Here is a 27,109-nt window from a genome sequence, read left to right on the forward strand (position 1 = left end):
GTGTGTGTCCATTAGCCTATCTGTCTTTTCTGTGTGTGTGTGTGTGTGTGTGTGTGTGTGTGTGTGTGTGTGTGTGTGTGTGTGTGTGTGTGTGTGTGTGTGAGTGTGTCCATTATCCTGTCTGTATTTTCTGTGTGTGTGTGTGTGAGTGTGTCCATTAGCCTGTCTGTATATTCTGTGTGTGTGTGTGTGTGTGTGATCTGTTCCTGACAGCCAGGCCTGTGATGGTGTGTAGCTGAGGTGTAGGTGGTCATGGGTGAGTGAGCGGTGAGTACAGGTCTGTGTGTGTGTGTGTGTGGGGGGGGGGGGCTGTATTTCTTTAAACCAATCACAATTGTCTTGGGCAAAGCGGTTTCTAGGTTGTTGTTGTTTCACGTAGTCTGGATTGAATCTGATTGGGCCGGGAGAATCTCCCATGGCCACTAATTGGGCAGTAATAAACTAATGACAAGGCTTACCCCCAAAACCTCCATCCGCTGAGTCACACTACTCAGGGCTGGAGAGACGGAGGAGGAGAGAGCAGAGGAGAGGAGAAGAAAAGAAGGATTTGATAAAAGGGCTGAAGACGAGGGTATTGGCAACGGAAGATGAAAGAGTGGTCTTTTGGAGAAGGACAACAATGAGATTTTAAGAGGACAGGGGGGGGGGGGGTGGAGAGAGGTGAGTCGAGGGGAGGGATGTATCACGGGAGGAGAGGAGAGAGATGAGCTGAGATAGTGAGCAAAAGGAGAGGGGGGGGGGGTTGGGTACAGGATAGATTAGATTAGGGTGAATGGGGATGAGTGAGGGACAGGGAGTGAGTGAGGGAGAGGAGGAGGAGGAGGAGGAGGAGGAGGAGGAGGAGCATGAAAGGAAAGGGTGGAGGAATATTTGAGCGTCTCACGTTGTCTTGGGAGCGGGTTCGATGTTGTGTGTGTGTGTGTGTGAGTTTGCCCTGAGAGGTCTTGTCACATAATGAGATCTCCTCCTGACTCACTGATCAGATCTGGACTCTTGCTAGGAGGGAAGGAGGGCGGGAGAGACAGACAAAGAGAGAGAATGTGTGTGTGTGTGTGTGTGTGTGTGTGTGTGTGTGTGTGTGTGTGTGTGTGTGTGTGTGTGTGTGTGTGTGTGTGTGTGTGTGTGTGTGTGTGAAAGAGAGAGAGAGACATTTTTGAATCTGTATGCATGTGTATCGCAGAAGAGGAAATTAAATAGACAGGGGAGTTGAGAGATGAAGTACACATACTCACACACACACACACACACACACACACACACACACACACACACCACACATAGGGTGGAGGTCACAAACAGAGGAGGAAATCTCCAGTGTGTTATGTTAGTGTTAGTGTGTGTGTGTGTGTGCGCGCGCGCGCATTTGTATGTGTCTGTGTGACAGAGATACATGTGTATAATAAAAGAGCTGAAAAGTGGAAGAGAGAGAGAGAGAAAGAGTGATTGATGGGCAGTTTGCCTTCCCTCTCCCATCCCTCCTCCCTCTCCCATCCCTCCTCCCTCTCCCACCCACCCATCTTTCACCTCACCCCTCATCCTTCCTCCTCCTCCTCCTCCCTCATCTGGAGCGTGCCCCCCCCCACACCTCCTCCTCCTCCTCCCTCCCCTCCTTCTCCTCTCCTCCACAGCTTGATCCCCTCTTCCCCTCCTTCCACTTGACTCTGTGTCAACAGTGTGCTCTCTGTAAGGTCTGCTGCTTGCTCTCATACTACTGAATGGAGAGAGAGAGAGAGGAAGAGAGAGAGAGAGAGAGAGGGGGAGAGAGGGAGAGGAAGAGAGAGAGAGAGGGAGAGAGAGAGAGGGAGAGAGGGAGAGAGAGTAAGTGAGAGAGAGAGAGAGAGAGAGAGAGAGAGAGAGAGAGAGAGAGAGACCTGGGACAATCCCTCCATCTCCCAAAGACAAATGTCCTTCCATCACCTTCATTCTCTTAACCCCCCCCCCCCCCCCCCCCCCACACACACACACACCCCTCACCCACCTGTTGTTAAGGCACAATGGATCAATAGTTCAGGTTAATTAACCCCCCCCCCCCCCCCCCCTCCTCCTCCTCCAGAGTCAGCCCCCCCCCCCCACCCCCCCCCCCCCCTCGGACAGCCTTGCTCCTGATGTCCATGTGACCAACCTGTTGCCAGGAGACCTTCCCTCCCACGAGCAATGGTGCCAGCATGGGAGCAAAGTAATTCACATGATCTCCTGCTTTCTTAGCACCACAGAGGGCAACACGGATTAACATTTGCGACGTTCTCACCGTGTGTGTGTGTGTGTGTGTGTGTGTGTGTCAGTGTGTGCCGTGTGTGTCGAGTGTCCACTGAACATCAGCAAATATTGAGGACTGCGCCTTTGACTCATTCAATGAATGCCTGACAGACGTGGTGGAAAGGTGAGATGAGGTGATTGGAGGGAGGGATGGAGAGAGGAGGAGATTGGAGGGAGGGATGGAGAGAGGAGGAGATGGGAGGGAGGGATGGAGAGACGAGGAGATTTGAGGGAGGGATGGAGAGAGGAGGAGATGGGAGGGAGGGATGGAGAGAGGAGGAGGGGAGATGAGGAGTGTGACAGCAGATCAGACATATAATTTGGCCCTAAACCATTCAGTGCTTTATAAACCAACAGCAGTATTTTAAAGTCAATTCTTTGACATGCTTGGAAGCCAGTGTAAGGACCTCAGAACTGGAGTGATGTGATCCACTTTCTTAGTCTTAGTGAGGACTCGAGCAGCAGCGTTCTGAATCAGCTGGAGCAGTCTTATTGATATTTTAGAGAGACCTGTCAACACACCGTTACAGTAATCAAGTCTACTGAAGATAAACGCATGGACAAGTTTTCCCAGATCCTGCTGAGACATGAATCCTTTAATCCTTGATATATTATTCAGGTGATAGCAGGCTGACTTTGTAATTATCTTAATGTGACTATAGCTCAGTGTGCGGGTTCTATCTTAAAACCATGTTATGCACTTAACCCAGCACTCACTGTCGATGTGCGTATAATATTTCACTATAATTTTCATTAATACCCATAACCATGTACTGTAACCATTTGCATACGACTCCATAATGCATGACAGCCAGGGTCTTCCATACAGGGTACATCCACTTAAAACATTAGCGGTGGAAATGGTTCAGGAAGTAATATATGAGCAGTATCTGTCATCCATACTTGTCTCACAGGGATAATATTTTAGATCAAAGCCGAATGGGGATATCAGTGTGGGAGGACATTCACTGACTGACTGAGCTGTGTTCCAACTCTGCTGTTCATCCAGGGGTGTAGAGGAGCCATGACAAAAAAGAGAGCACATCAAACACAAGCCAAACAACTTAAGTGCAGTGAATTTATTTACAATTGTGGTGAACGTGCAATAGACACACGCCAAGGGGACAAGGGAGCTGGAACCCAATCATTTGACTCTATATATACTTGTATGATGCATGTAACAAATAAAAGATCTTCAATCTTGAATCTTGTAACTAGTGTAGTAGTACTCTCTAAGGTCTCGATCTCAGCTATGACTGATGCATGTGAATGAGTGAGTGTCTTAATGTAATGCTATGTCATCTGTATTGTACTTATTTTTACTTATTATGTTTGTTGTTTTTATCTGTTACCTGTTTACAGGGACTGCAGATGAAAATGAGCCTAAGGCTAACTCTCGTGCGATGCATCAAATGTTTTTACATTTATGTTTTAATTTGACATGGTCCCTTCCAAATAAAATTGAAAATTAAATGATCTCGGAATTGACCGCATTTTTTCTTGGTTTTGTCTCGGTCTCGGACACAGAGGACTCTGGGTTTTTATTTCAAGACCGCAACTGTGTCTAATTTACTTGTAAACATCATTACTGTGATTGGATATAAAACTCCCCGCTTCAAATGCAACCAATAACCTGTCACTAATTTGGAAAAATGTAACGGTTGTATCATCACCTGCCTGTCTGTATGGTGCCCTCCTGTATCATTAGGTTCTCTCAATTCCATCGCACCAGACAGGAAATCCTCCTGCTGTGTTCATGTTGTCATGAAACATCTGGGCACAAGGTGTTAGCAGAGCTAGGAATAATGTTTTATATTCTCACGGCAGCTGGAATCAGCCTAACCTACTTATTTAAAGCATTTTAACCATCATCATCATCATCATCATCATCATATGCATCATCAGCATTTTAACCATAAACACGTTATATTCAGATTAGTGATAGGGCTGGAGTTGGTTCGGTTTTGAAAGCACAATTTCCCAAAACAAGATGCAGCATTGTAAGAATAGCAGGCGCGGTTATATATATATAAATATACACTATAGTATCTAGTCTAATAAATACAGAGGGGAATTTAACACAGGTAAGCCTACGTAAGAATGTGCGTAAACCCTAGGGTTTCCTACCTATTCACCTTAATCCTATGGCATACAAATAACAAGGATCAAACTAACAAAAAACATGTTGAGGACTACAAATCAAACCAAGAAGATAAAAGGGCTAAACAAACGATTCAGCAGACAAACAAATACAAGGAAATGGGAATGGGAATACAGATGGAGCTTTTATATGCATGGATAGCCTTTGGATTAGACGGGAACATTTGATTGGTGACACGGTTGAATGGCCAATTGCGTATGGACATGTGAGTGTAGAACGAGAGTGACAGGAGAGAAATGGAGGGAAAGAAAACACAGGAAGGACACACATGCAGATGTGGGAACGTTGTAGACGATTTATAACTGATCTAGTCAAAAAGGATTTGCCAAGATTCTCTCAAAGAGGTTAAGTCTGGTTTATTGAGAAAACATACGAGCGCAAGGACTTCAGAGGAAACGCACGTGAGTGGTATCCAGCAGAAGTGCCGCAGTCTGGTCTTGTGCAGCCTTATATTTAAAGCAATACACAGGTATGGCGCTTCCAGGATGTGATTGGCTAACCCATTGTACACGTCATATTAAATGGCAGGCATCATCAACAGTGGTCGAGAATACAGACACGTGACATGAGAAAAGGCGGTAATTCTTGCAGGGACAATGGGACAAAGGATGGTTATTCTGGAGCAGACAACGTCTAGGTCTCTCGACCTCCTGGAGAGGTCATCCTGTATTAGCACAGCTATGTGAAAGGTTGAGGGAGGTGGTGAATTACAAAGGAAGTGGTGAAACTACAATTTCTATGACAACGTAATAATGGTGCTGAACGGATGGACGATGCACCTTGTTCCTTGGTTGCTCCCCCAGTGTGTTTAAAGTCGCACTGAAACGGACATTTGAGATCATCCAACTTCTGTAGTTTGACGTATTTCCGACGCAAACAAGCTATGAGGGCGGGACATGTGTTTAGAGGAATTTGATTGGAACATTGACAAGTGGACGGGTTTTAAGAACTTTAGACAGATTCGATAGAAGGATAGCGTTGATTGACGGGTGGATGTCGTGAGATTATTGGCCTAAAATCGAAGGTACGTGTTATCGTCATTGTACGTGACCTACCGTTTTCCAGGAAGTAAGAAATTATATACTTTGATATAAGATTACAACAAAAGTAGAATTTTGTAATTTTTTTGGCATACATCATTGAATAGGTGAACACTATGACCAATTATGTGAACCAAAATGGGACAGAATGCTTTTTTCATTTCAGTGCAACTTTATGCTCTCTGGTTTCCTTTGTTTGCTAATCGTTGCATAATTAGTTGCATTTATGAATGAAAATCTATACTTGGTTTAAGGTAGATTTCAAAGAACACGTGTGAGTATGTGTTGCCTCTGGGTATGAAATGCGCTATATAAATAAAGCTTTGATTGATTGATTGATATGTGTGTGTGTGTGCGTGCATGTGTGTGTGTGTGTGTGTGTGTGTGCGTGTCCGGGGGGTTTCTCTGACCTTCACGCCTGCCCGTCATGCCCAGCCTATCAGCAATCAGAACCAATCTCCACTTACTCTGCTCTGTCACTCTACTGTGACCAGACAGACACACACACACACGCACACGCACCCCCCCCCCCCCCCCCCTCACACACACACACACACACAGATGGGCAGACAGATAGGTAGAAGGCAGACAGACAGGCAGGCAGAGACACACATACACAGACATGTAGACAGACAGGTAGGCAGACATTTAAGACTTAGAGAGGCAGTTTGTGTTGCAGAATACAGTACAATATAAAAACTAAAATAACAAAACAGGAACACAACAAATACAGAGATTGCAAAAGTCAACAGCAGTGGTAATTTCTTCAAAGTGCTTCTTCTTTTTAAGTGCATTTCTCAGTAGTACGGAACCCGGAGGTGACATTGGTGAATTTTTATTGTATTTTGTGGCCACGACTTAGCAAGGCGTGTGAATGAGATAAGTTTTGGGAACGATATACTTAATTCGAGCCCACAAGTGAGTAAAACGTGGGAACAAGATACTTAATTCGAGCAACGAGGCCCCTTGTGTATGTGGTTGGTGATCCAGCAAATGGACTGGTCTTGGGATATGAGTTAGAGAGACCCTAAACTTAACATTACTTCAATGAATATTAACAATCTCTCAGTAGAGATACACGTATATCATATCTACTGTAGTAGCAACAGATTGTTAACCCAGTTACAGCCTGTTTGCTATAATACTATAGATACCTGAGCCTGCCAGCAAATATTCATGGACAAAATCCCGAAAACATTTAGGTATTATGTTAGCTACTAGCTGAGGTATGTTGGTTAGTTTTAACTGGCAAGGTAAATCAAGTTAAAGCAAACATTGTTAGCAGCTGTCCGGTTCCTGTAATGTTACTTTAGCTAGCCACGTTAGCTAGCTGGCAATCAGAATCTGTTGCTAACCTGCTAGCAAACTAGCTATATGCTTTCAGTAGTTTCAATGAGTAAACTATTTATAATAGCTACACCTTCTTAGCTTGTTATATTAATAATTACTAGAAATACCGCTTTGCGGATGAATGCTTCTACCAAAAGTCAGGTTGCTCTAAACATGTTTTGTCAACTTGACCTTAAGTCAAGTGATATTGACCTTTAACCACCAAAATCTAATCAGTTAATCCATGAGTGCAACGGAACATTCTGGCCAAATGTGAACAAATTCCGTCAAGCCGTTCTTGAGATATCGCGTTCACAATAATGGGACAGCCACATCTGGCCACAGCTGCGCCGGGCAGAGGCATAAAAATTTGACTATTACTCTGATTATGAGAATAACTCGATTAGGCTAAACCTCATAAGAGATAGCATTAATGTACTAAACTCAGATGACGTCATCGCTAGTTGCATAAAGCTAGTTAAAACTTGATAGTAGTGTAAGTAGTATTTGTGCACTTACCATTTTCCATGCTTTCCATTACCTTATCCATGCTTGCGTGGTAATAGTATTAGACTTATCTCTCAATCATACAGACAGATAGGCAGGCAAACAGACAGGTAGAAAGGCAGGGAGACAGGCAGACAGACACGTACAGTAGATAGATGGACAGGTAGACAGGCAGACTGGTAGACAGACCGACAGGTAAGCACAGACAGACAGGTAAGCAGACAGACAGGTAGACAGACAGGCAGGCAACAGGTAGACAGAAAGGCCGAGAGTCATACAGGTAGACAGACAGACAGGTAAACAGACAGGTAGAAAGGCAGGGAGACAGGAAGACAGACACGTACAGTAGAAAGATGGACAGGTAGACAGGCAGACAGACTGGTAGACAGACAGACAGACAGACAGGCAGACAGACTTGTAGACAGACAGACAGGTAAGCACAGACAGGTAAGCAGACAGACAGGTAGACAGAAAGGCAGAGAGTCATACAGGTAGACAGACAGCCAGGCAAACAGACAGACTGGCAGGCAGACAGATAGGCAGGCAAACAGACAGGTAGAAAGGCAGGGAGACAGGCAGACAGACACGTACAGTAGATAGATGGACAGGTAGACAGGCAGACTGGTAGACAGACCGACAGGTAAGCAACAGACAGGCAGGCAACAGGTAGACAGAAAGGCAGAGAGTCATACAGGTAGACAGCCAGCCAGGCAAACAGACTGACTGGCAGGCAGACAGACAAATAGGCAGGTAAACAGATGAACAGGCTTCTGGGTCTAGGCAGCGAGCAGAGAGAAACAGGGGGGTGAGATTATTGATGAGAGTACGGTAAGAGGACGATGGTGGGTAGCTGTGGAGGAGGCCAATGTAAAGGAGTGGGGTTGAGATCCTCTTATCTCCATATTTCCTGTTTACTGTGGAAAAACCAAATGAAAAACAACAACCTGAAGTGGAGTTGGCATCCGTGTAACTAAGGCTGCGAGCGAGGAAACAACAGGAAACATTACCAGCTGAGATCAAAGATGGCCGTCCCTAAGTGGTTTCGACAAAGGACACTCTCTTTGACACGCCCACAAAACGAGGTGAACTTTTAGAGGGGGACATTTGGGCATATAAAAAGGAGTTTCATAGTACTTAAAAAGTCACAGAATAACGGACCTATTCACTTTGATTTTACCTAAAGATAACTGGCATGTGTCACATTCAATCACTGTATGATCCCACTAAAGGCCTTTATTTAGAAATTCCAATGACCACAACCTATGGGCACAGGAACCACGGTGGGCCAACAGGCAAATTGTATCATTGTGGAAGTTTGAGGGGAACTGATTGGGAACCGTTCGTAATGTTATACATTGCACTCTTCTACCTGTCCCTGGTGTTCACTGTAGTCTTGAGTGGCAGGGAAACAATATTCTATTCACAGTCTGCGCTGGAAAATGTTTGGAGATCCAGCTAGCGTGGATGCAGAGGGACAGAGAGAAAGAAGAGAAAGAAGACAGAGAAAGAGAAGAACATGCTCTTCAAAGGTGCCGCGCAGAGCACGCAGCCAGATGCATGAAGGGAGGGAGAGGAGAAATAATTATCTCAAGTCATTAACGTGGGTCGGACTGTTGAACACAACACAGACGAGAGTTCAACGGTTACATTGATAAAACCATTGGTTCATATAGAAATACATTTGCAGTGTGGTGTGGATAAAACACCAACTCATCTCACATTCGTTCAGTGTAGGTATAGCTCTGTACGCTGTGTACCATCTGACATTCAGTGTTCAGTGAAGTTCAGTGAAGAAAGCAACTTTTTACAGGACAGTAGCAGTTGAGAACCGGTGATCCAAATAACTTCAGAACCGCTGATCCAAATAACTTCACAGGTGACAGCGTTCGAGGGTGCTGAGGAACACAGAAAGATAATTCATACATTGACCGGTTGTCGAGATAATCGTGGACGTATGTACCACAGCCATCAACAAACCCTTCCGAATCGCATACTTCTACTACTTACTACCAGTACCTACTACAGCTGCCCTTAGAAAGTACGTACTTTGCAAGCAGTAGGCATCCAATTGGGACATGCTACCTTGTCATAACATTGCGCATTGAAATTTGCCCACATCCGTCGCCGTCCATAACGCGACATTTGTCTACAGCTGTCACGACTCGCACATGTGACGCACATTTTCGCTGCGCACAGGATTGTGGGTCAGAATAGCCAGAAAAGCCTGCTGGCTTGCATACTGCAAAATACGACCGGATGTAGTAGGACATCCTGGTATTTTTGCCATACTGCATGTGGCATACTATGTATTGGGACATACTACTTCCTGTTTTGGCATACTATATAGAAGGGTAGTATGCGATTTGGAACCCCAGGGCTGCGTTTCCCAGAGGCATCGTAGCGCTACGTTCATGAACGTAGCGCTACGATGAACGTAGCGCTACGATGAACGTAGCGCTACGATGAACGTAGCGCTACGATGCCTCTGGGAAACTCAGCCCTGTCCAGTTCTGTCATTATAGAGTAGATTTCTGACCATCTGCAGGTTAATCAAAGGATTCAGAGTAGTACAGAGTAGTATGATACATAATTAAGCATCTGACCAGTGGGTTTCATTCGCACTGCTTCTTGTTCTGAAAGATGCTTGTTCCATCTAAATTGCACTGTTCAAATCGCATGCTCAGCCAATGAACTACCTACCTAAGGCATGACTATCTTCATCACAGTTGGTCACATACAGATGTCTATCCTCCAAAACTTCCCGACCACCACTTGCAACCTCGAGAGGCAGCAGAACACAGTGCTCAGTGTTGTGAACACAAGACTGACAACCTGTGGGTGGGAATTGTAGTAAAGCCGAACTGTTCACAGCTACATGTAGACTGCAGAACATGTTGGGCTGGGGTGCTTGGGCAGAATTTGCATTCAAGACTCAACAATTGCAAGACTGTGTGGACACTGTTTTTGTGAAAGAAAAAAAAGATTGGCATTGACCAAAGGTGTCTTTTATTTCAACGCATCTTGCTAGGCAGGGGATAAGGTAAGTTGAGAAAAAAGTGATCTGCAATTGGTGACAAATAAACCAACTTGAACAATTAGCGGGAGACCCAATCTCAATATATCTCAAAAAAATACTCGCTCGGTTGAAGTTCAAACGATGGCTATCAGCATATCCATTCAGACAATGTACATAGAATCCATTTAGCAGTGGGATAATTATGCTCTTGATGATATGTAAATTGAGGGAAGGTTGTTACGAGTCTCCCTGTCACACATTTTATACACACATTTACATCACAACCATTTTAATTCCTTACAATATCTAGGAGGGAGAGAGTGCATCTGAAAACACTTTGTTATAGGATTTGTGTGTCCATGTCCCCATCTATCTGTTTGTCTGTCTGTCTATCTATCTATCTATCTATCTATCTATCTATCTATCTATCTATCTATCTATCTAATCTGTCTCTGTCTGTCTGTCTGTCTGTCTGTCTGTCTATCTATCTATCTATCTATCTATCTATCTATCTATCTATCTATCTATCTATCTATCTATCTATGCTGGGTTTTGACTACAGTGCAGTCAAAATGCACCCTTCCAGTTTGCATAGCGCCCAAATACTATATATGTATGATGACAGGTTACACTGCCTTTCCACACCTGGACAAGAGGAATAAGAGAATAAGAGAATAAGAGAATAAGAGAATGAGAGAATAAAAGAATAAGAGACTTCTCCTTCAAGGTCGTGTTCAACATCCTGCACCTGTTGTTGATGCACAACGTTGTTTGTGGCTGTAGATGTTGAAGCAGCCCCTGCAGCAAACAAATGAGATGTTTGCACATTTGACAGCATCCGCCTCACGAATCGTAATTTCTCTGCGTCCCCCTTGCGCTTTTGTTTATGCTTATCTTTATCCATCCTTCTCCAGCCACTGACTTTTGGCTCTCTAACGGCCTACGCATGAAACTGACAGAGGGAGGGGAGGGGCCTACATATGATTGGGCCAGCCCAGTGTCAGTATAGAAAATGGACCAATGGGCCGCTGGACGCTAATTACAGAGTAAAGTGTGTGAATACATATGCACATGTGATATTTGAGTGTTTTATTTGTAATACATTTGCAAAACCTTTTTTCACTTTGTCATTATGGGGTATACAGCGTGTCAGTGAGGTTCCACCACATTAAAAATCCTTTTATTTCGAGAATTCAGTCATGAACCCAGCTAATAATTCATCAGACGAATCGTGACCAGAAGTCCTTATGATAGAAGCCAAAGGTCCATATGATATCAACCTTGTTTTAAGCATTGAGAAATACTACACTACCCACAATCCTCAAGCGGTGTTGTTACCATGGAAATGTGTACACTGTAGGCTACTGAGTGACTGACGTTTTTCATTCATTCTTGATCTAAGAACGTTAACAAGAGTTCTAGCTAATGTTAGCTGCTTATCCTGTGCAGCTCTGGCAACTCACGCAATAGCTTAACATTAGGTATGTAAATGTACCTGCATCACAAATTCATATTATTATGAGTAAAGCCTTATCAATGTGATCCACCGCTTCCTCACCGATGCCTTCTCGGGGAATGGGTAGAACCGGTGGCAACGACTGTCATCCGAGGTGGTGAACGCAATCAGGAATGAAGCATGACACCATGTTTCTGATGGCTAACGCATTAGCTAGCAAATGTTACACGCAATATACACCCAATATACACACAAAACAAACTAAAACACTCATATTAACAATATTAACACTTAACAATGACAAAGATTACATTCATGAAGAAGCAAGTTGGAATTCTGAAGCAAGTTTGAAACTGAGCGAGAGACGAGTATCAGTCGCAATGGTTTTTGGGATGCATAGTTTTATTCACTCTTATAATAGGCCAGTCTTGTACCATAACCTTTTTTTTCACCCCCCCCCACCCTAATTTGCTCCAATATACATATTTAAAGGTCATGATTCGTCTGATGAATAATTAGCTGGGTTCATGACTCAATTCTTGAAATATAAGGATTTAAATAAAAGTCTATGGGATTTAACAATGTGATGCTAATGTGGTGGAACTCCCCCGCAAACAAAAAAAGAAAGGGGGGGGGGGGGGGGTCACTGACACGGTTTATTGTGTGTAGAATTTAGAGACAAGAAAAAAAAACTATTTTGGAATAAGGCTGTAACAATAAAAAATGTGGAAAAAGTGGAGGGATATGAATATGTTCAGGATGCACTGTACAGTAGCCTACACAAATGAGATAATGATAACACTATCAAACACACTGGGACAGAAAGAAAAGTGCAATGATACAAAGTGCCCGTAGGCCTGTCGCGGTTGTTGGAATTTCTAAATAAAGGTCTTTCAAATATAATCAGCTATGCATTCAACCCTTCAAACTTCCAGAACAATTAACTGTGGACTGTAAGCATAAAGGCCTTTCATTGCATTGAGCAAAAACACAAGGCACACGTTTGTAGCAGACTATGGACATGACAAATATTATACAGACCAAACTGTGAGACTGACACAGGAATGTTGGTGATCTTAAACTAAGCCTTACAAAGATCTGCAGGCCTTCAGGCTCAAGCCAGGGACCTCCTGCTCTGGTCCCTTGAAATGGCATTTTAGGAAACCATTAGCTCTTCCTCTCCTCACAATGGTCCTTCTCCCTTCCTCAGAGAAATAAAATGTGTCCTGTACTAACATTCCTGCGGCTCACAACAGACTCACAGTGAAACCAAAGAGGATTGACATTCTCTTTTTGTCATTAATAAAGTTTAATTACTTTCTCCCAACTATTTGATGCAACCACCATGAGAATAAGCCCTGGGAATAAAGTATGGGCATTGATGCATTGTATTTGTAACCATTACTGTGTTTGGAAATAACTGATTCTATGCTGCTAAGTCGAGCTAACAATATTTGGTATCAATCTGAAGCTAAAATCATGAATCAGTTGATTATGCATGTTGGGGAAATGAAATATGATGAATCCATAACCGTGATATTTAGTGATTCCAGACTCGTAGCATCATCACATGATATTTAGCTCAATTGATTGTGTCAAGACCTCCTCCTTCAGACTAAGATTGATAAATTAGACTATTGATGAAGGTTATCTGTTTCCCTGTACAGAACAGGGTGATGCCCCATACGAGTTTTTAATCTTATTAATTACAGATATTCGTGATGACCACAGTATAATCATAAATTATACCTAGTCATATTTCCATAATAATATTCCTTAGAATGCTACACTTTTAATAGAATACTCTTTAAAGAAAACTGTTTCCAATCAGTAGGCACGTTTACATGGAGCCTAATAATCCAATTATAATAGGTTTAAAAGCCCAAAGCGAATAAAAATTCTCCATATAAACACCTCAATCTGAATAAAAAGGCTCAAACCGATTGAAATTTCAGTCGGTTGCAGAGGGGTAATGTAAACCGTTTCATTAACTGATCAAGTATCATGTAAACGATGAACCGGATTAGTCTCTGGCTGAGTTCTTACTGCGTGTGCTCTCTCTCAAAGGGGACGTACGTCTACGGCAGGCAAATTGCTTTCAAGCAGAACTGGACCACAGCAGATAATTCGTTTTTAATCCAAACGCAGAACTGAACATTATTGGATGCCTACGGCAGGAAAATAAGGAATAACGACCACAAAACGTTCAGTAGGAGAGTCAGTTGTAATCAAGCTGTTGCTTCATTAAGAGCAACACATCCATCACATCCATTAGCAAAGTTTTGACTTGAGTTTCCATAACCACAGTAACTCACTCACTCCTGCCTGTGTGCCCATGTTACACAGCGTTTCTGATTACATACATTCTCGCATATAAACACCACAAAATATCACAGTGTAGATCACCTCCCATGTAAACAGTTGCCATGACATCTTCAATCGGATTGAATTAAATCAGAAAAAGGTGTGCATGTAAATGCGGCGATGGGCATATACTGTACTGTAAAGCTGGCAAGTGCATTTTGAATGGGCATTAATCTTTAAAAAAACAAAAAAAAATTATATATTTTTTTATTGAATGATAGGTATTTGAAAGTCAATGTACATTCAGGATCCAAGGGCATGAATCTTAAAGCTAAATCGTATGTGCAGTCAGATAAATAGTTGGTCTCAACTGAGAACGCTTGCGCGATGCGTGGAATGTGCCGAAAAGGACCCCTGCAGCAGGGTCAAACATCATGTACAAGGCCACAAACATGCCTCAGGTCGGCCACTTCTGCCTCCAGAGGGCGAGGCAGAGTTGGCTAAGAGACAGCTGCAAGACCACTGGAGCTTGACGGAAGTGCATGAGAGCCTCAACAGCTGGAGTTGCCAGAGAACCCTAATTGGATGTCGGGGAGGACGCCACTGACTGACTAACTCATTACTGTTTAGGCCTACTCTGTAACAATTGATTGAGTTTTATTGTCCCAGTTTGCCAATAAATGTGTCCCAGTTTGACAGTAACGCCTGGAAATGTTTGATTTTGGTCAATATATGTTTGAGGAAGAGTCATCCATCTTGTGTTTTATATTTCTTTCTTTTTTCTTCTGTAGACTATAGTAGAGCACTTAAGCTTTTTTCAATAGTATCACCTATGGGACTAAAACTCTTGCATCATATTTTAAAATGATGCAGAAAGTAAATAAATAAAAATAAGCGAGACTCAGTCTGAGACGAAATGTGGATTGTGGATGTTTCATACATATGTGGTAGGCTACTGCTGCCTATATTGTCATAGTACAGCTGCTAAGTTTTAAAACAGCATTGAACATTTAGCAGCGCACTTCATTCATGTCCAAACTCTGTTTTGCTCGCTTCATGTTGTCTTGACTCGAGAGTTGAACGTTGCTAGTCATGTGACAGCTGGCATCTGAAATGGTAGCACAGCGCCCTCTACTGATGTATTTGACAGTTGATTTCCATCACATCCCAGTTGAGTTATCCTGATATCAGACAGCATTGTTAACTCGTTGCACCCCATTGAGAACTTCATTTCAAATCAACAAACTTTTAGTGGGCGGCCTCGAACGTGGAAATATATTTCAGAACTAATTATATGCCAATATTAAATCATGTTGATGCTTTGAATTCTCAAAAATTGCATTTCCAATTAATATTAAGTTATTAGAAAATAAGCCTACGATTTAACACAATTTCCGGTATACACCACGCCCACTTCCAGCTTCTATCCTAATACAAAAACGAACACAGATATGTATGTTGATTGAACAGATACAGATAAAGACGTCACGTGCATCCCTAGTATCTATGTCTCTGCCTACGGGCATTCCTATGTTGGGCCTCGCAATTGTGGTTGGGCCCATAGCCAGGATTATACGGTAACATGAGACACAGAGGTGGTGCAGAATAATGAAGTGCCGTCAGAGGTCGAGAGCACTAATTCACATCAGGATAAATATATAGTGACAGAGAGAAAAAAACACATATGTGTGTATGTGTGTGTGAGAGAGAGAGAGAGAGAGAGAGAGAGGGGAGAGAGAGAGAGAGGGAGAGAGAGAGAGAGAGGGAGAGAGAGAGAGAGGGGGGGGAGAGAGAGGGAGAGAGAGAGAGGGGGGAGAGAGAGAGAGAGAGAGAGGGAGAGAGAGGGAGAGAGAGAGAGAGAAATATAGTCGCGGAGCTGTCCATAATCATCCGGTGCTGAAACGGTGAGTGGCGTTAGGTAATGACAACGGGCCCAAATGCCCGCTATTATGATTGACCATAGTACGATATGACCTTTCTCTGATTTCTTCTGCTTTCTTTTTCTATGTTCTTTTCTTCTATACCCCCCCCCCCCTCCCCACACACACACACACACACAGCCCCCCCCCCCTCTCTATCCAGTTCGAGTCCCTCTGATTACTCTCCAGCTGAAAAACATCGAGGACGTGCAGTTATCCCCCTCCCACTCCATACACATTATTTCTCGAGGATTCATTAAAATCAAAACATCTATCAAATGAGATAGTTGAGGGCACTGAATGAATGATGCATGCAGCCATTCCCTAACCCCCTTAGCTAAATGTTAACTCAGCTGACTCAAAGTACGGCCTATAAACGGGGCTTTCGGTGCTAGAGCATGAGACAAAACAAGCGCCTCTCTGGTGCCTCGGCGTGCAGTAATAGACTATACCATCTTTCCATCAATGAGTATGGTGATAATACAGCCCTGGTCGGGTTCAGCCTATTGATTGACATGCGATTTATGAAGTCCCAGGACTCCTAAACCGGCCCCGCGGAGTCGTGTCTGTCTCCAGCCAGTAGGCTACAGGGAGCAAACGACATTACCAGCGCCTAATGGAGTGAGACGAGTAACACAAGCCCTGCGGTCGCACCGATCACGGATGTGTATGAGCTAGATGTCTTTAGTGTCGAGCACAGATCGATCTCTCCGAGGCTTTTCAGTGGAATACCGACCATGTTTAGCGTGTCGTGTCCGTAGCTCCACACTCATGATGATGGTCAGATAGAACATCACAAGTGGAAAGGCACTTCTTATAGCCTAGGTCTGCCAAATTAAAGCCCAATTCCTTTTCAAAAGACCAGCCCATGCAGCCATTGGCTAAAACGAGAGATGGCGTTGGGAGTTATAGCCTACATAAACCTACTATAATCTTTATCTCAACGGCCATATAACAGACAGGAAACATCCAGAACTGTCTGTGCCGCAGTTTTCAGGACCACGGCCAACGGATAACGGCCGCCTCAGCTGATCCTGAACCGGGCGTCCCATCGAACCATGCCGTCAATGTGAGTGAACCCTCTGGCCTTGTTTACATACTAGGGTTACACTGGAGAAGTCTGGGAAAACACAAGGGACAATACTGGCTTTGCCATCACGTATATAGGCTATAACAGGTTTAACATGCTGGTTTTCTCTCTTCTAGGCCGACTGGACGCACAATCTGTTTGCAACTAGACAACCCATTTGGGTCAAGCAACCAGCACTTATAAAATGCAAACAACAAACAAACAAACAAACAAACAAAAGTATAACGTAATCTTAACGGTGTTTCCTCCCAACTGTCACTAAGGCTAAACACGAGCACCCCCTATAGCCCGGAGAATAACAGAGAGGTGAGGAGAGGATGATGTGGACATAAAAACATAGGATGATGGTTCCTGGCACAAGATGTGAAGAATATTCACAATCTGTGATGCTGTATTTTTTGGATGAATAGGCTACACTGTCCAGGTTGTGTGTGTGTGTGTGTGTGTGTGTGTGTGTGTGTGTGTGTGTGTGTGTATGTTGGTGATGGTGGTGTTGGTGGGTGGGTGGGGGGGTCATTCATTATCATTATCATCATCATATAGGACTTTGATGTGAAGTAGGTTATGGGTTTAAGCCCGTTATTTTAGGCTGCCATCATCCGCATTCCACTGACATTTGAGTCAGTTCTGCCTCATGGCTGGAGCACTTAAACAGTCTACTAGGCTACATTTCACACCAGCGAGTGGAGAGATGCGGTTAAAGATGTGGCTGATGTCTGTGAAGATGCCAGGACTCGGGCTGATGAGGGCATGGGTTGCAGGTGATACGACGCGGGGGTGGGGGGCGGCCAAGTGGAGGGAATTAATCTGAAATCAAAGAACAAGATAATGGGATAACAAAACCCATATGAAAATAACTAAGAATTGGGAGTGACAGGTAGACGTAGCAGCAACAACAACAAAAAAAGTTCTCCTGAGCGAGACACACATTTCTGTTACATCTCCAAATGCACATGCAAAGTTCTCCGCTCAGAGAGGAGGAGAGAGGGAGAAAAGCGACAGAGAAAAAGTGTGCGTGTGTGTGTGTGTGTGTGAGAGACTGTGTGTGTGTGTGTGTGTGTGTGTGTGTGTGTGTGTGTGTGTGTGAGTGAGAGAAATAGTCAAGACGCCGTCTGTTTTAGCTCAGGAGAAAGCATGTACAGGAAGAAATCGAAGGAGCCAGCCAGAACGGAGCGCCCTCCTCCCCCGCCCCTCCCCACCCTGCTCAGTCCGTCTGTTGTTGAGGTAGAAACGGATCTATCGTCCTAGAGAGCGTAGAAAAACCTGGACCACTTGCGGCAATGAAAAACAGAGCAACGTGAAGATTGCGAGATCAATGCATGGCGATAGATTAATACAATACAATAAGAGACAAAGAACACCTACATTCAACTTATCGGTTCCGTCTCGGAGAGCAAAGAGAAGAGAAGGCGTCTAAACGGCTTTTCAACAGCGGACCCTGCGGTAGCCTCGTAATTAGCGGTATGATATGCATGCGTGCGTCGGAATGTCTTCTTGTGCGGTTTATTTTGGTGCGCCTGAACTCTTAATGCCTACCGTCGCCTGTGGTAAAAAAAAAAGAAAAGAAAAAAGTAGCCTACTTCTAGCCTATCCGAACAGTTTTATAAGAGAATGATCATCATAATAGCCAAACTATTGCGGTGAATGCTTTGGTAGGCTGTTGATGTACAGTATTACCCCGTCGCAGTGGCGAGCTAGTCCGCAGTGTATCTGGCTTGCAGCCCACTCAGTTTGTGAAGCCTAGTCTTGTGTGCCAGACAGGCAAATGCAAAGTACTGCAGCTCACAAAAGAGATAGCCTTTAAGTGTTTGTGACCAATATCTACTCTCCATCAGGTGACCGTTCCACCGTCTCCATGGAGTTCCCAAGCGAGATCATGGGAGACCTGAGCCACCTCCATCTCTACAACGAGTCCCTGTTCCAGAACAACTTCAGCGGGCGGTACAATGAGACGGACCCCTTCCTCCCCACGGGCGTGAAGATCACCATCGTGGTGGTGTACATGATCGTCTGCGTGGTTGGGCTGGTGGGCAACTGTCTGGTCATGTACGTCATCATCAGGTAAGGGCACCGAGGTTACCTGGTTCAGAGGCAGGTTTGGGCCTCTCCATGTGGAGGGGCAACAGATGGACGCTAATAGTTTTATCTGGTGTGTGTGTGTGTGTGTGTGTGTATGTGTGTGTGTTTGTGTGTGTGTGTGCGTGCGCGCGCTTGTGTCTTGTAAAATAAGCATATTTTTGCATCTCACGTTCCCTCTTGAAAACAGATATACCAGACCATTATTATTGTAGTTCATCAAACCCTGACCTGTTCTGTGGTGCTGTCTAGTGCTGCTCACAAATGACTGGTTTCAACAGATAACGGATTGAGAAGCACATATTTACATATGCATATGTGTGCAACAGTATCTTAACCTACTGTACCCATCCTTATTGTATTTGGTTGATAGTGCACAGGTGCATGCAAACAACATTGTGTGTGTGTGTGTGTGTTTCAGGATATTGTTTTGGATAATTGCTATTTTGTCTCTGAGTGTCTCTATTTTCTGTTTATGCATGTTACTGTACAGAGCTCCCTGGACTGAATTACTATGGTTAATTCCTGGACAGGAGCAGGCAATGGATTGTATATTATACAGTAAGCCCTGTAGGGCAGTCACCTATCCAATGGGGCGGGGCAAAAAATAATGAAGGCTTTTTCAATGATAGTGGCTAGTTCCCATACACACAGAGACTGGTCAAACCATAACCCAGAGAAGCTTTACCCCGCTGTGTGAATCTACCATCTTGCGATCTGCATGGGTTGTTCTAGGGAATAAGGAGTTCTAGGGGATTTTCCCCAAGGAGAAAAGTACCATGGGCTTCTGGTCTGAAAGCACCTTTGGTTAGTGAAATGGTTCTAGCTTGAACCTTTGCTTGATGAAATAGTTCAACCTGGAACCATAACTTTTTTTTATTTTAAGTGTTCCCCTGCAGGGAGAACCTTACAATCTAAAATGGTTCTAGCAGCTTTTTATCTGAGAGTGTACATCCACATATGCTGTTGACAGACACCCACTGACCCCCCAGCGTGCATATCTGCGGGAGCTCATTGTCATGATCCAGTATCTCATTCTGTGTTGACATGTGCTTCCATCAGCTGTAGTGCTGCAGCTGTCCAGGAAACCCGCTGTAGTGGAGTGAAGAGTCGAGGAGGAGAGTGTGTGTGTGTGTGTGTGTGTGTGTGTGTGTGTGTGTGTGTGCGCATGTTAGTGTGTGTGTGTTTGTGCATGCGAGAGAGAGAGCAGTGCAGAGTAGTACATGACTAAAGGCTGCAGATGCTGCTGGGTGACACAGAAGGAGAGCTCCTCTAAGAAGCAGCCTATCAGAGCGCAGGGTGAGGAGGAGCCATGGGGGGGCACATCAAGATGCCCCTTACTCACGCTACACTCCTGACGCGCCTTCTTCTGCCCTCTCTCGCTCTGTGAGGATGAACCTGATGGGGTCCCGGTGCCGGTGCTGGGCCAGGGTTCTGGTCCATCTGCCAGCGGTGAGAACACCACTGCTGATGGGTCCAAAGATGGCCGATTGTTGTTGGGCTACAAAAAACAGCGGTTAACATTCTGTTCATTCAAAAAAAAAAGAAAAAAAAAAGGTGCTTCATACTGTAGTAGCCATTTTAAGAGATGGAAAACCCTTTAGAAATGATTGCAAATAGAACCCTTTTCGAGAGAGAGAAAGAGAGAGAGAGAGAGAGAGAGAGCAGGTATGAGAGAGAGAGAGAGACAGAGAGAGAGAGAGAGAGAGGGGAATGTGTCTTAAAATATTCCAAAGTCTCATCGAACCAATCCTTTTATATGGAAGTGAAATTTGGGGCCCAATAATGAAACAAGACCACTCAATCAATCAATCAAAGCTTTATTTGTATAGCGCACCACTGGGACTCAAACCCAACTGAAAAAGTACACCTTGAATTGTTCAAAAATATACTGAAAATCTATAGAAACAGCCCAAACCTGCAGACTGCAGAGCAGAGCTCAGCCAATTCCCTCTCTTAATTAAAATTAAAAAAAGAGATCAATCACCTTTAGGAACCATTTGGTCCACTCTGACTGAGATTCATACCAACACAGTATACCACAGTATAAATAATATATGTAACAACTACAATCACAAAAGGATGCCAAGACAATTCCCAATTTACTCATAAACCAAATAGACAAAAATAAAAGACCAATATATTTTGAACAGTGGAAAAAATAATGGCTCCGGTGGCTCCCTCTGTGGCCAAATGGGTATCATATTGCTTGTATGGGTACAGTAGGCCTTCACATGCTCTACAACGTACCCAGTAGAAGTCGGCTGCCGTGGCTTCGTAAGCCTTTCAACCAAACGCTTCCTGAGGGACGTTGGCTTCACGGCAGGGAAGATCAAGAACATCCTGAAAGATCTCACTGAAGAAGCAGAAAATGGAAGCTTCTGGCTCTGGCTGTGAAGAAAGGACAAGAACTGGGGAAAGCGAGAAGCCGCCTAGTACAGACCTTGATGATCGAGTGCCAGCTGCAGGGAGTCCCTGACCGCTGCCCCACCATCCTGAGATGTTCTGGTGATAAAAGGGGCGAAACATCAGAGAAGAATGGCTCCCAGCTGAGGATCCTGCAGCTGGTACTCAGGCACTGGCTGAAGAGGGTCCGACAGAAGTGGCGCACAGGCCGACATCCGCCTGAAAACGTCCAGGTTTGAACATCTACCTGGACGTTTGGTTTGCGGTCAGGTGAAAGTCTGGCTCAGGGAGAAGGAGGCCCCTGCCATGCAGAGTCCACGGCCACTTTCTGGTGAGCAAAGGGGAAGGGACACCACACAACTCCAGCCATATACCCTGCACTAGGCTCCTAGGCACCGGCGGAGTGGCGACAGGCAGAGATGCCTGGCAGGTAACAACACCAATCCTGTAAAAAAAAAAAAACTTACTCATTGGACTCAAAATCACCAGATTACATTTTTATGTCTATATGCATTTTTGTGAAAAGCCAGCCTTTACGCTTTCATAGGCATATGACAGGGATACCTCATGCCCCGTTTGACCTAGAGTCACAAAACTTTGCATATATTTGCCTCTCCTCACAAGGAAGAAATTGGCCTCAAGAACCCATAACTTTCGGTTATGTATATTTTTCGCCATTTTAATTTTTTGAAAAACAGTATAAAAGTATACCTTTAAAGCGGTACACGTTAGCAAAACAAACTTTTTCATTGTTTTTGCATGTACATGTGAGTCTCTGATGGGCCGACTAACACACGAAGTATGAAGTGAAACAACCCATTTTGTTGTGGTCAGCTGAAATGAAAACGTCCCTGCAAGCCATTCAAATCTCCCGTGTCACTCTATGTCACGTTCAGGGACATAGCTAGCTAGCATAATGAATTTGCACGGAAAATGCTCTGTTCTTTGATGTACTAAGCAGCAGCATATACTACTAACGCTAGCTAGCTAACACGAACAAACTCCCCTTTTGCCTCAACCCAGATGTTAGTCTCATCATATGTTAGAGTAACGTTAGTGGAATGAAATTGGTAGACTTTTAGCTCATCGAGCGGTGATTAAAAATGATCAAATGTTAAGAAGTGGACATCATTGGATTCCCCTCGGCCTTCAGAATCTAGCTATTATTGTTTGTAGTAAAATGGTGTCATATAGCCTGGTGGTGTCTAGCTAGCGAATGTAGCTAGAGGTAACAGCATGCAACCGAGGAGATAATAACCTGGGCACTAATGCTATCATGTTTAGTCAGGGAGAGGTGACAATTAAATTTGTCACAGTGGCATCGAGTGTGGATGGTCCAGGCTAGCCAGCTATATTTGAGGCAGCATAGCGCCGTCAACAGCCCTTGTTCTCTAGCCTGCCGACTAGCTCTTAGCTGAGCTCATTTGCATAATAAAAAGTGCTCAATCCGCTCAATCTGATCTCGTGGTCAACAGAGGGGTATAGAGACATGCTAGAACACTTATTCTGAGTGTTATTTTCAGCAAAATTACTCAAAAGACATGTTTTGGGGACCCCAAAGATTTATATTAAATTGTTGAAAATTAACATAATAGGACCCCTTTAAAATGTATCTCATTCTATGAAGTTTCACCAATCTGCATGAAACTTGATAGACCCAATCTAGGGACCAATATCTAAAGTTCCATCTCAACATACATTTTAAAAGTTGATTAAAAGAGCCACTATGAGCCAATGAATATTGCAGAGGGTGTGGCTTTTCACATGGAGGTGTATATTCTGAAGGGCTCCACAGAAAACCACAAAACTTTGTATGCATATTACCAAAGATAAATGGAGGCTAGCCCACCATTATTGGCCCAATCAAACCAAATGGGGGTGCTAGAGATCTAATTTCCGGTTTTGGCCTAACCGCCATGCCGATTTTTCCGAAACTTGGTACGGTGGTACCAGGCCATGCCGAATGGTCACTGGAGAAAGATGAAGCTGATTGACCACAGAGTGGTGCTGTAACAAGCCAAAATGCTTAAAAGTAGCTAAAACACAATCAATTGCTGTGACGCCCCCTGTGGCCCAATCATATCACTCGTATGGGTTGGTCATGGCATGCTCTACAACTTACTCATTGGACACAAAATTGCCAGATTCAGTTTTGATGTCGATATAAGCATTTTTGTGTAAAGTCACCCCTTCACGCTTTCGTTGTATTATCATGGACATTTTCAATGACCGCATTGTTCAAATGTGGCTATGGCGTGTTGCATTTGTTGCCTTTGATGTGCTCATTGTGATTGATGCTTGGCCCCCGGTCGCTGCTTGCAGCTATATTTATTATTATTATTATTATTATTATTAATAATAATAATAATAATAATACTACTACTAATAATAGTAGTAATAGTATTTATTTTATTTTATTATTATCCTTTATTTATAAAATAAATTCTGCTTTTCAAATTCAAATCTTTCTGCTTTGGTAACACGTTTTTCTAATGAAATGTCATGCCAAACGCCTCTTGACTTGAGAGAGGGAGAGTGCAGGTATGACAGAGAGAGAGTGCAGGTATGAGAGCGAGAGAGAGAGTGCAGGTATGAGAGCGAGAGAGAGAGTGCAGGTATGAGAGCGAGAGAGAGAGAGGGAGAGAGAGAGAGAGAGAGAGAGAGAGAGAGCACTGGATGATCAGTGGCAACTCAGTTAAGCTCTTTGGCCCAACATCTGACTGCTCTTCTCTGGAGTGGCTCTGTGGTCACATGCCCCATCAGAGATCCCACTCAGCCAGCAGTGCGCCCCCTTGAGGTGGTGATACAAGCCCTCAGGGGGGCAACATGAAGGGACTCAGTTCAGTGATCAGTTTCTGTTCAGTGCTACTACAAAGTGAGGTTGATGGCAGTGCTCCACCTGAGTCTAGCAGAAACATGGAGGGCATTCTCTAGACGAGGAGTGTTGATAGAGAGAAAGTAGCATGATAGTGTCTAATCAGTTCATATTCTCATCTGATGGGCTGTGTGTATGTGTGTGTGTGTGTGTGTGTGAGTGTAATGACTTGCCACTGGAGAGATGGTGGGATGAACAGTAATTACCTACACTATTGTAACCTGTGTGTGTGTGCGTTTGTGTGTGTGTGTGTGTGCGTGTGTGTGTGTGCGTGCGTGTATGTGTGTGTGTGTGGTACTTATCTGGCTGTGCAGACGCTGTTTCCCTGCTAATACACAGAGGTGTGTGTGTGCGCTGTGTTTGTGTATGTGTGTTTGTGCTGTGTGTGTGTGTGTGTGTAGCAGCCTGAGGCAGATTGTACATGTTATGGTACCATGGACAATTGAACACATAATGAACACACACTTTCCTGTCGGGGCCGCTGGTAGCTATGGATGCTATTTTTCATAGATTTTGAAGTGTGTGTTTGTGTGTGTGCGCACAAGTGCATGCATGCACATTTGGTTTTCTGCATGTAGTGTAATCCGATCTTTACCAGCCAATTAAACTGCAATTTTGGGAGTTTTTACCCAGTGTGCGCACATGTGTGTGTGTGTTCAAAAGCCTGGGCTGCGTTCAAATTCAGCTAACAGAGGTGAACGTTTGTCGCAAACATGTTTTCTACAAACGGTCACATTTGAACGGCTTTTAATGAAATAGCTCGCATAAACGCAACAATGTTCCAAAATACCGTTGGCTACACAGCCTGGGTCCATTGTGATCCTCGTTCCGTTACTGGCAAACTACCTCTCCAGACTGTTAGCTTCTGTTAGCAAACGTTTGCTGCGAACACAAAGCTAACGGAAAATAGTTAGCTAACGTTCCCAAACGTTCGCTATGTTCGCTGAATTTGAACGCACCCCTGGAAACAACACAGAGGCAGCGCTGTGAGGAGATGACGAGGGAACGCCGGCCGAGTGGCGCGGGCCGGAGAACAGAGGAGAATGAGTGATGAGTTATTTCCTTCTCAATTTACTGACATGTCTGACACATCATCCCTCTCCTGGACAAATCTAAACACCCCCTGAAGTCCAGAATAGTGTCTATACCAGCAGGAGCCTGGTTCGTGTGTGTGCTTGACTGTGTGTGTGTGTGTGTGTGTGTGTGTGTGTGTGTGTATACGTGTGTCTACAAACGTGTGTGTTTTTCTGATTGGTTTCTCATGTAGATACAGTAGAGACATGTCATGACAGCTCCCAGCTCTCTCTAGTCATCATCAGTTTTCCTCCAGATAACTTTTGTTCTTCCCCTCTATGATGCTCTCCCAGGCGTCGTTCTGAATGTTGGAGAGCAGGCATTCCCAAACTGTGAGGCGGGCCTCCCCTTGGGGGCCCCAAAGAAATTCAGGGGAGGCGCGGAGGGATGGTTAGAAAGAAAAAAGAAGGATTTTTTTTTAAATGTCTATGGTCTTTATGAATGAAATGTGAATTTAAAGGTCAGAAGATCAAAATAAATAATGGGAGAGATGTATACTAAATTTGTGGATAGTGCAGAGAGAGCCTCCCCCCGAAGGTATGAATGTATTGTACGAAAACGTCATATGTTAACTAGCAGCAGGTGCCACCGAGCTAACTTAGCTGTGTAACATTATGGGCTAGCTGACGCTGCCTTGCAAAATTGACACATTTGGGGGGTTGGGGAAGTGCGGGTGTGTCACTGTTTTCAGAGGGGAGGCCCACATTGATGGAGTTTGGGAACCAATGTTGTAGGGGAATAGGAAAAGAGAGAGAGAGCGAAATAAAGAGAGAGAGAGAGAAATAAAGAGAGCGAACGAGAGGATTGAACGAGCAAGGGACAGAGAGAGGTTGAGGCAGCCTGCCAGCTGGGATCAATCAATGTGTGTGCCATCGTATTGGGTGAGAGAGAGGTACACACACACACACACACACACACACCAGCTTTGTTTCAGCTACGTATACACTTTCAGAAATACTCTCACAAAGTCAACGAGATCAAAACCCACAGAGAAAAAACATGGCCGTGCCTCTTGGGGTATCCATATCCCACTCGTGTTACTGCAGAGTAGCTGTCTCGGCACATCTGATGTCATCAATAGGCTATTGTTAAGCTGGGGAAATGCTTAAAAATGAAACCCCATCAGGTCAGGGAATACGCTCTCCAATAAAACATGTCTACCAGCCACCATGATAGTGGAGATCATGTCTGTCTGAGAGTGGAGCCCCGGTGACCAGAATAGCAGCCCTGTCGGTGAGAGGGCGGGACCGTACAGAGCTACCTCATTGAACGCTCGGTCGGTGATTGTATCTGATTGGCCGATTCGTCACGGTGGACGAGCATGGAAGGGTTAACGGCCGTGATGCCTCTGTCTGGGGTAATAAGGGTCTCAGATGGGGGAGTTATACGGCCGTTCAGATGACCGCCGTCATATCCCCTGTGTTGACCTGTGTGCGTACGTGTGTGTGTGTTTGTGTGTGTGTGTATGTGTGTACGTTAGATCATCAGGTTGATTCACCCTGCATTTTCAGGTGCAATATGTTGCTGGCTCTTTTTACAAGGCACTGTAGCGTTTAGTGTGCTTAGGTGGCTGGAAAATTGGCCTCGGAGCGCACAGGAA

General features: G+C 44.3%; 2 protein-coding genes across 2 annotated transcripts in view; one reads left to right on the forward strand and one right to left on the reverse strand.

The window, feature by feature from the left end:
- The window catches only part of rps21 (ribosomal protein S21), a gene marked incomplete at its 3' end in the record, with an annotated part of 454,986 nt that overhangs the window by 213,166 nt on the left and 214,711 nt on the right, over nt 1–27,109 (reverse strand). The gene's annotated exons all lie outside the window — the stretch shown is intronic.
- oprl1 (opiate receptor-like 1) overlaps nt 18,934–27,109 on the forward strand; it is a gene marked incomplete at both ends in the record, with an annotated part of 32,710 nt that continues 24,534 nt past the window's right edge. The window contains one exon of the mRNA XM_084445945.1: nt 18,934–19,139. Within this exon, the coding sequence (XP_084302071.1) occupies nt 18,934–19,139 (206 nt within the window). The remainder of the gene's footprint in view (nt 19,140–27,109) is intronic.

The sequence above is a fragment of the Borostomias antarcticus genome (genome assembly GCF_949987555.1).
Source record: "Borostomias antarcticus genome assembly, chromosome: 11".
Classification (NCBI taxonomy): Eukaryota; Metazoa; Chordata; class Actinopteri; order Stomiiformes; family Stomiidae; genus Borostomias; species Borostomias antarcticus.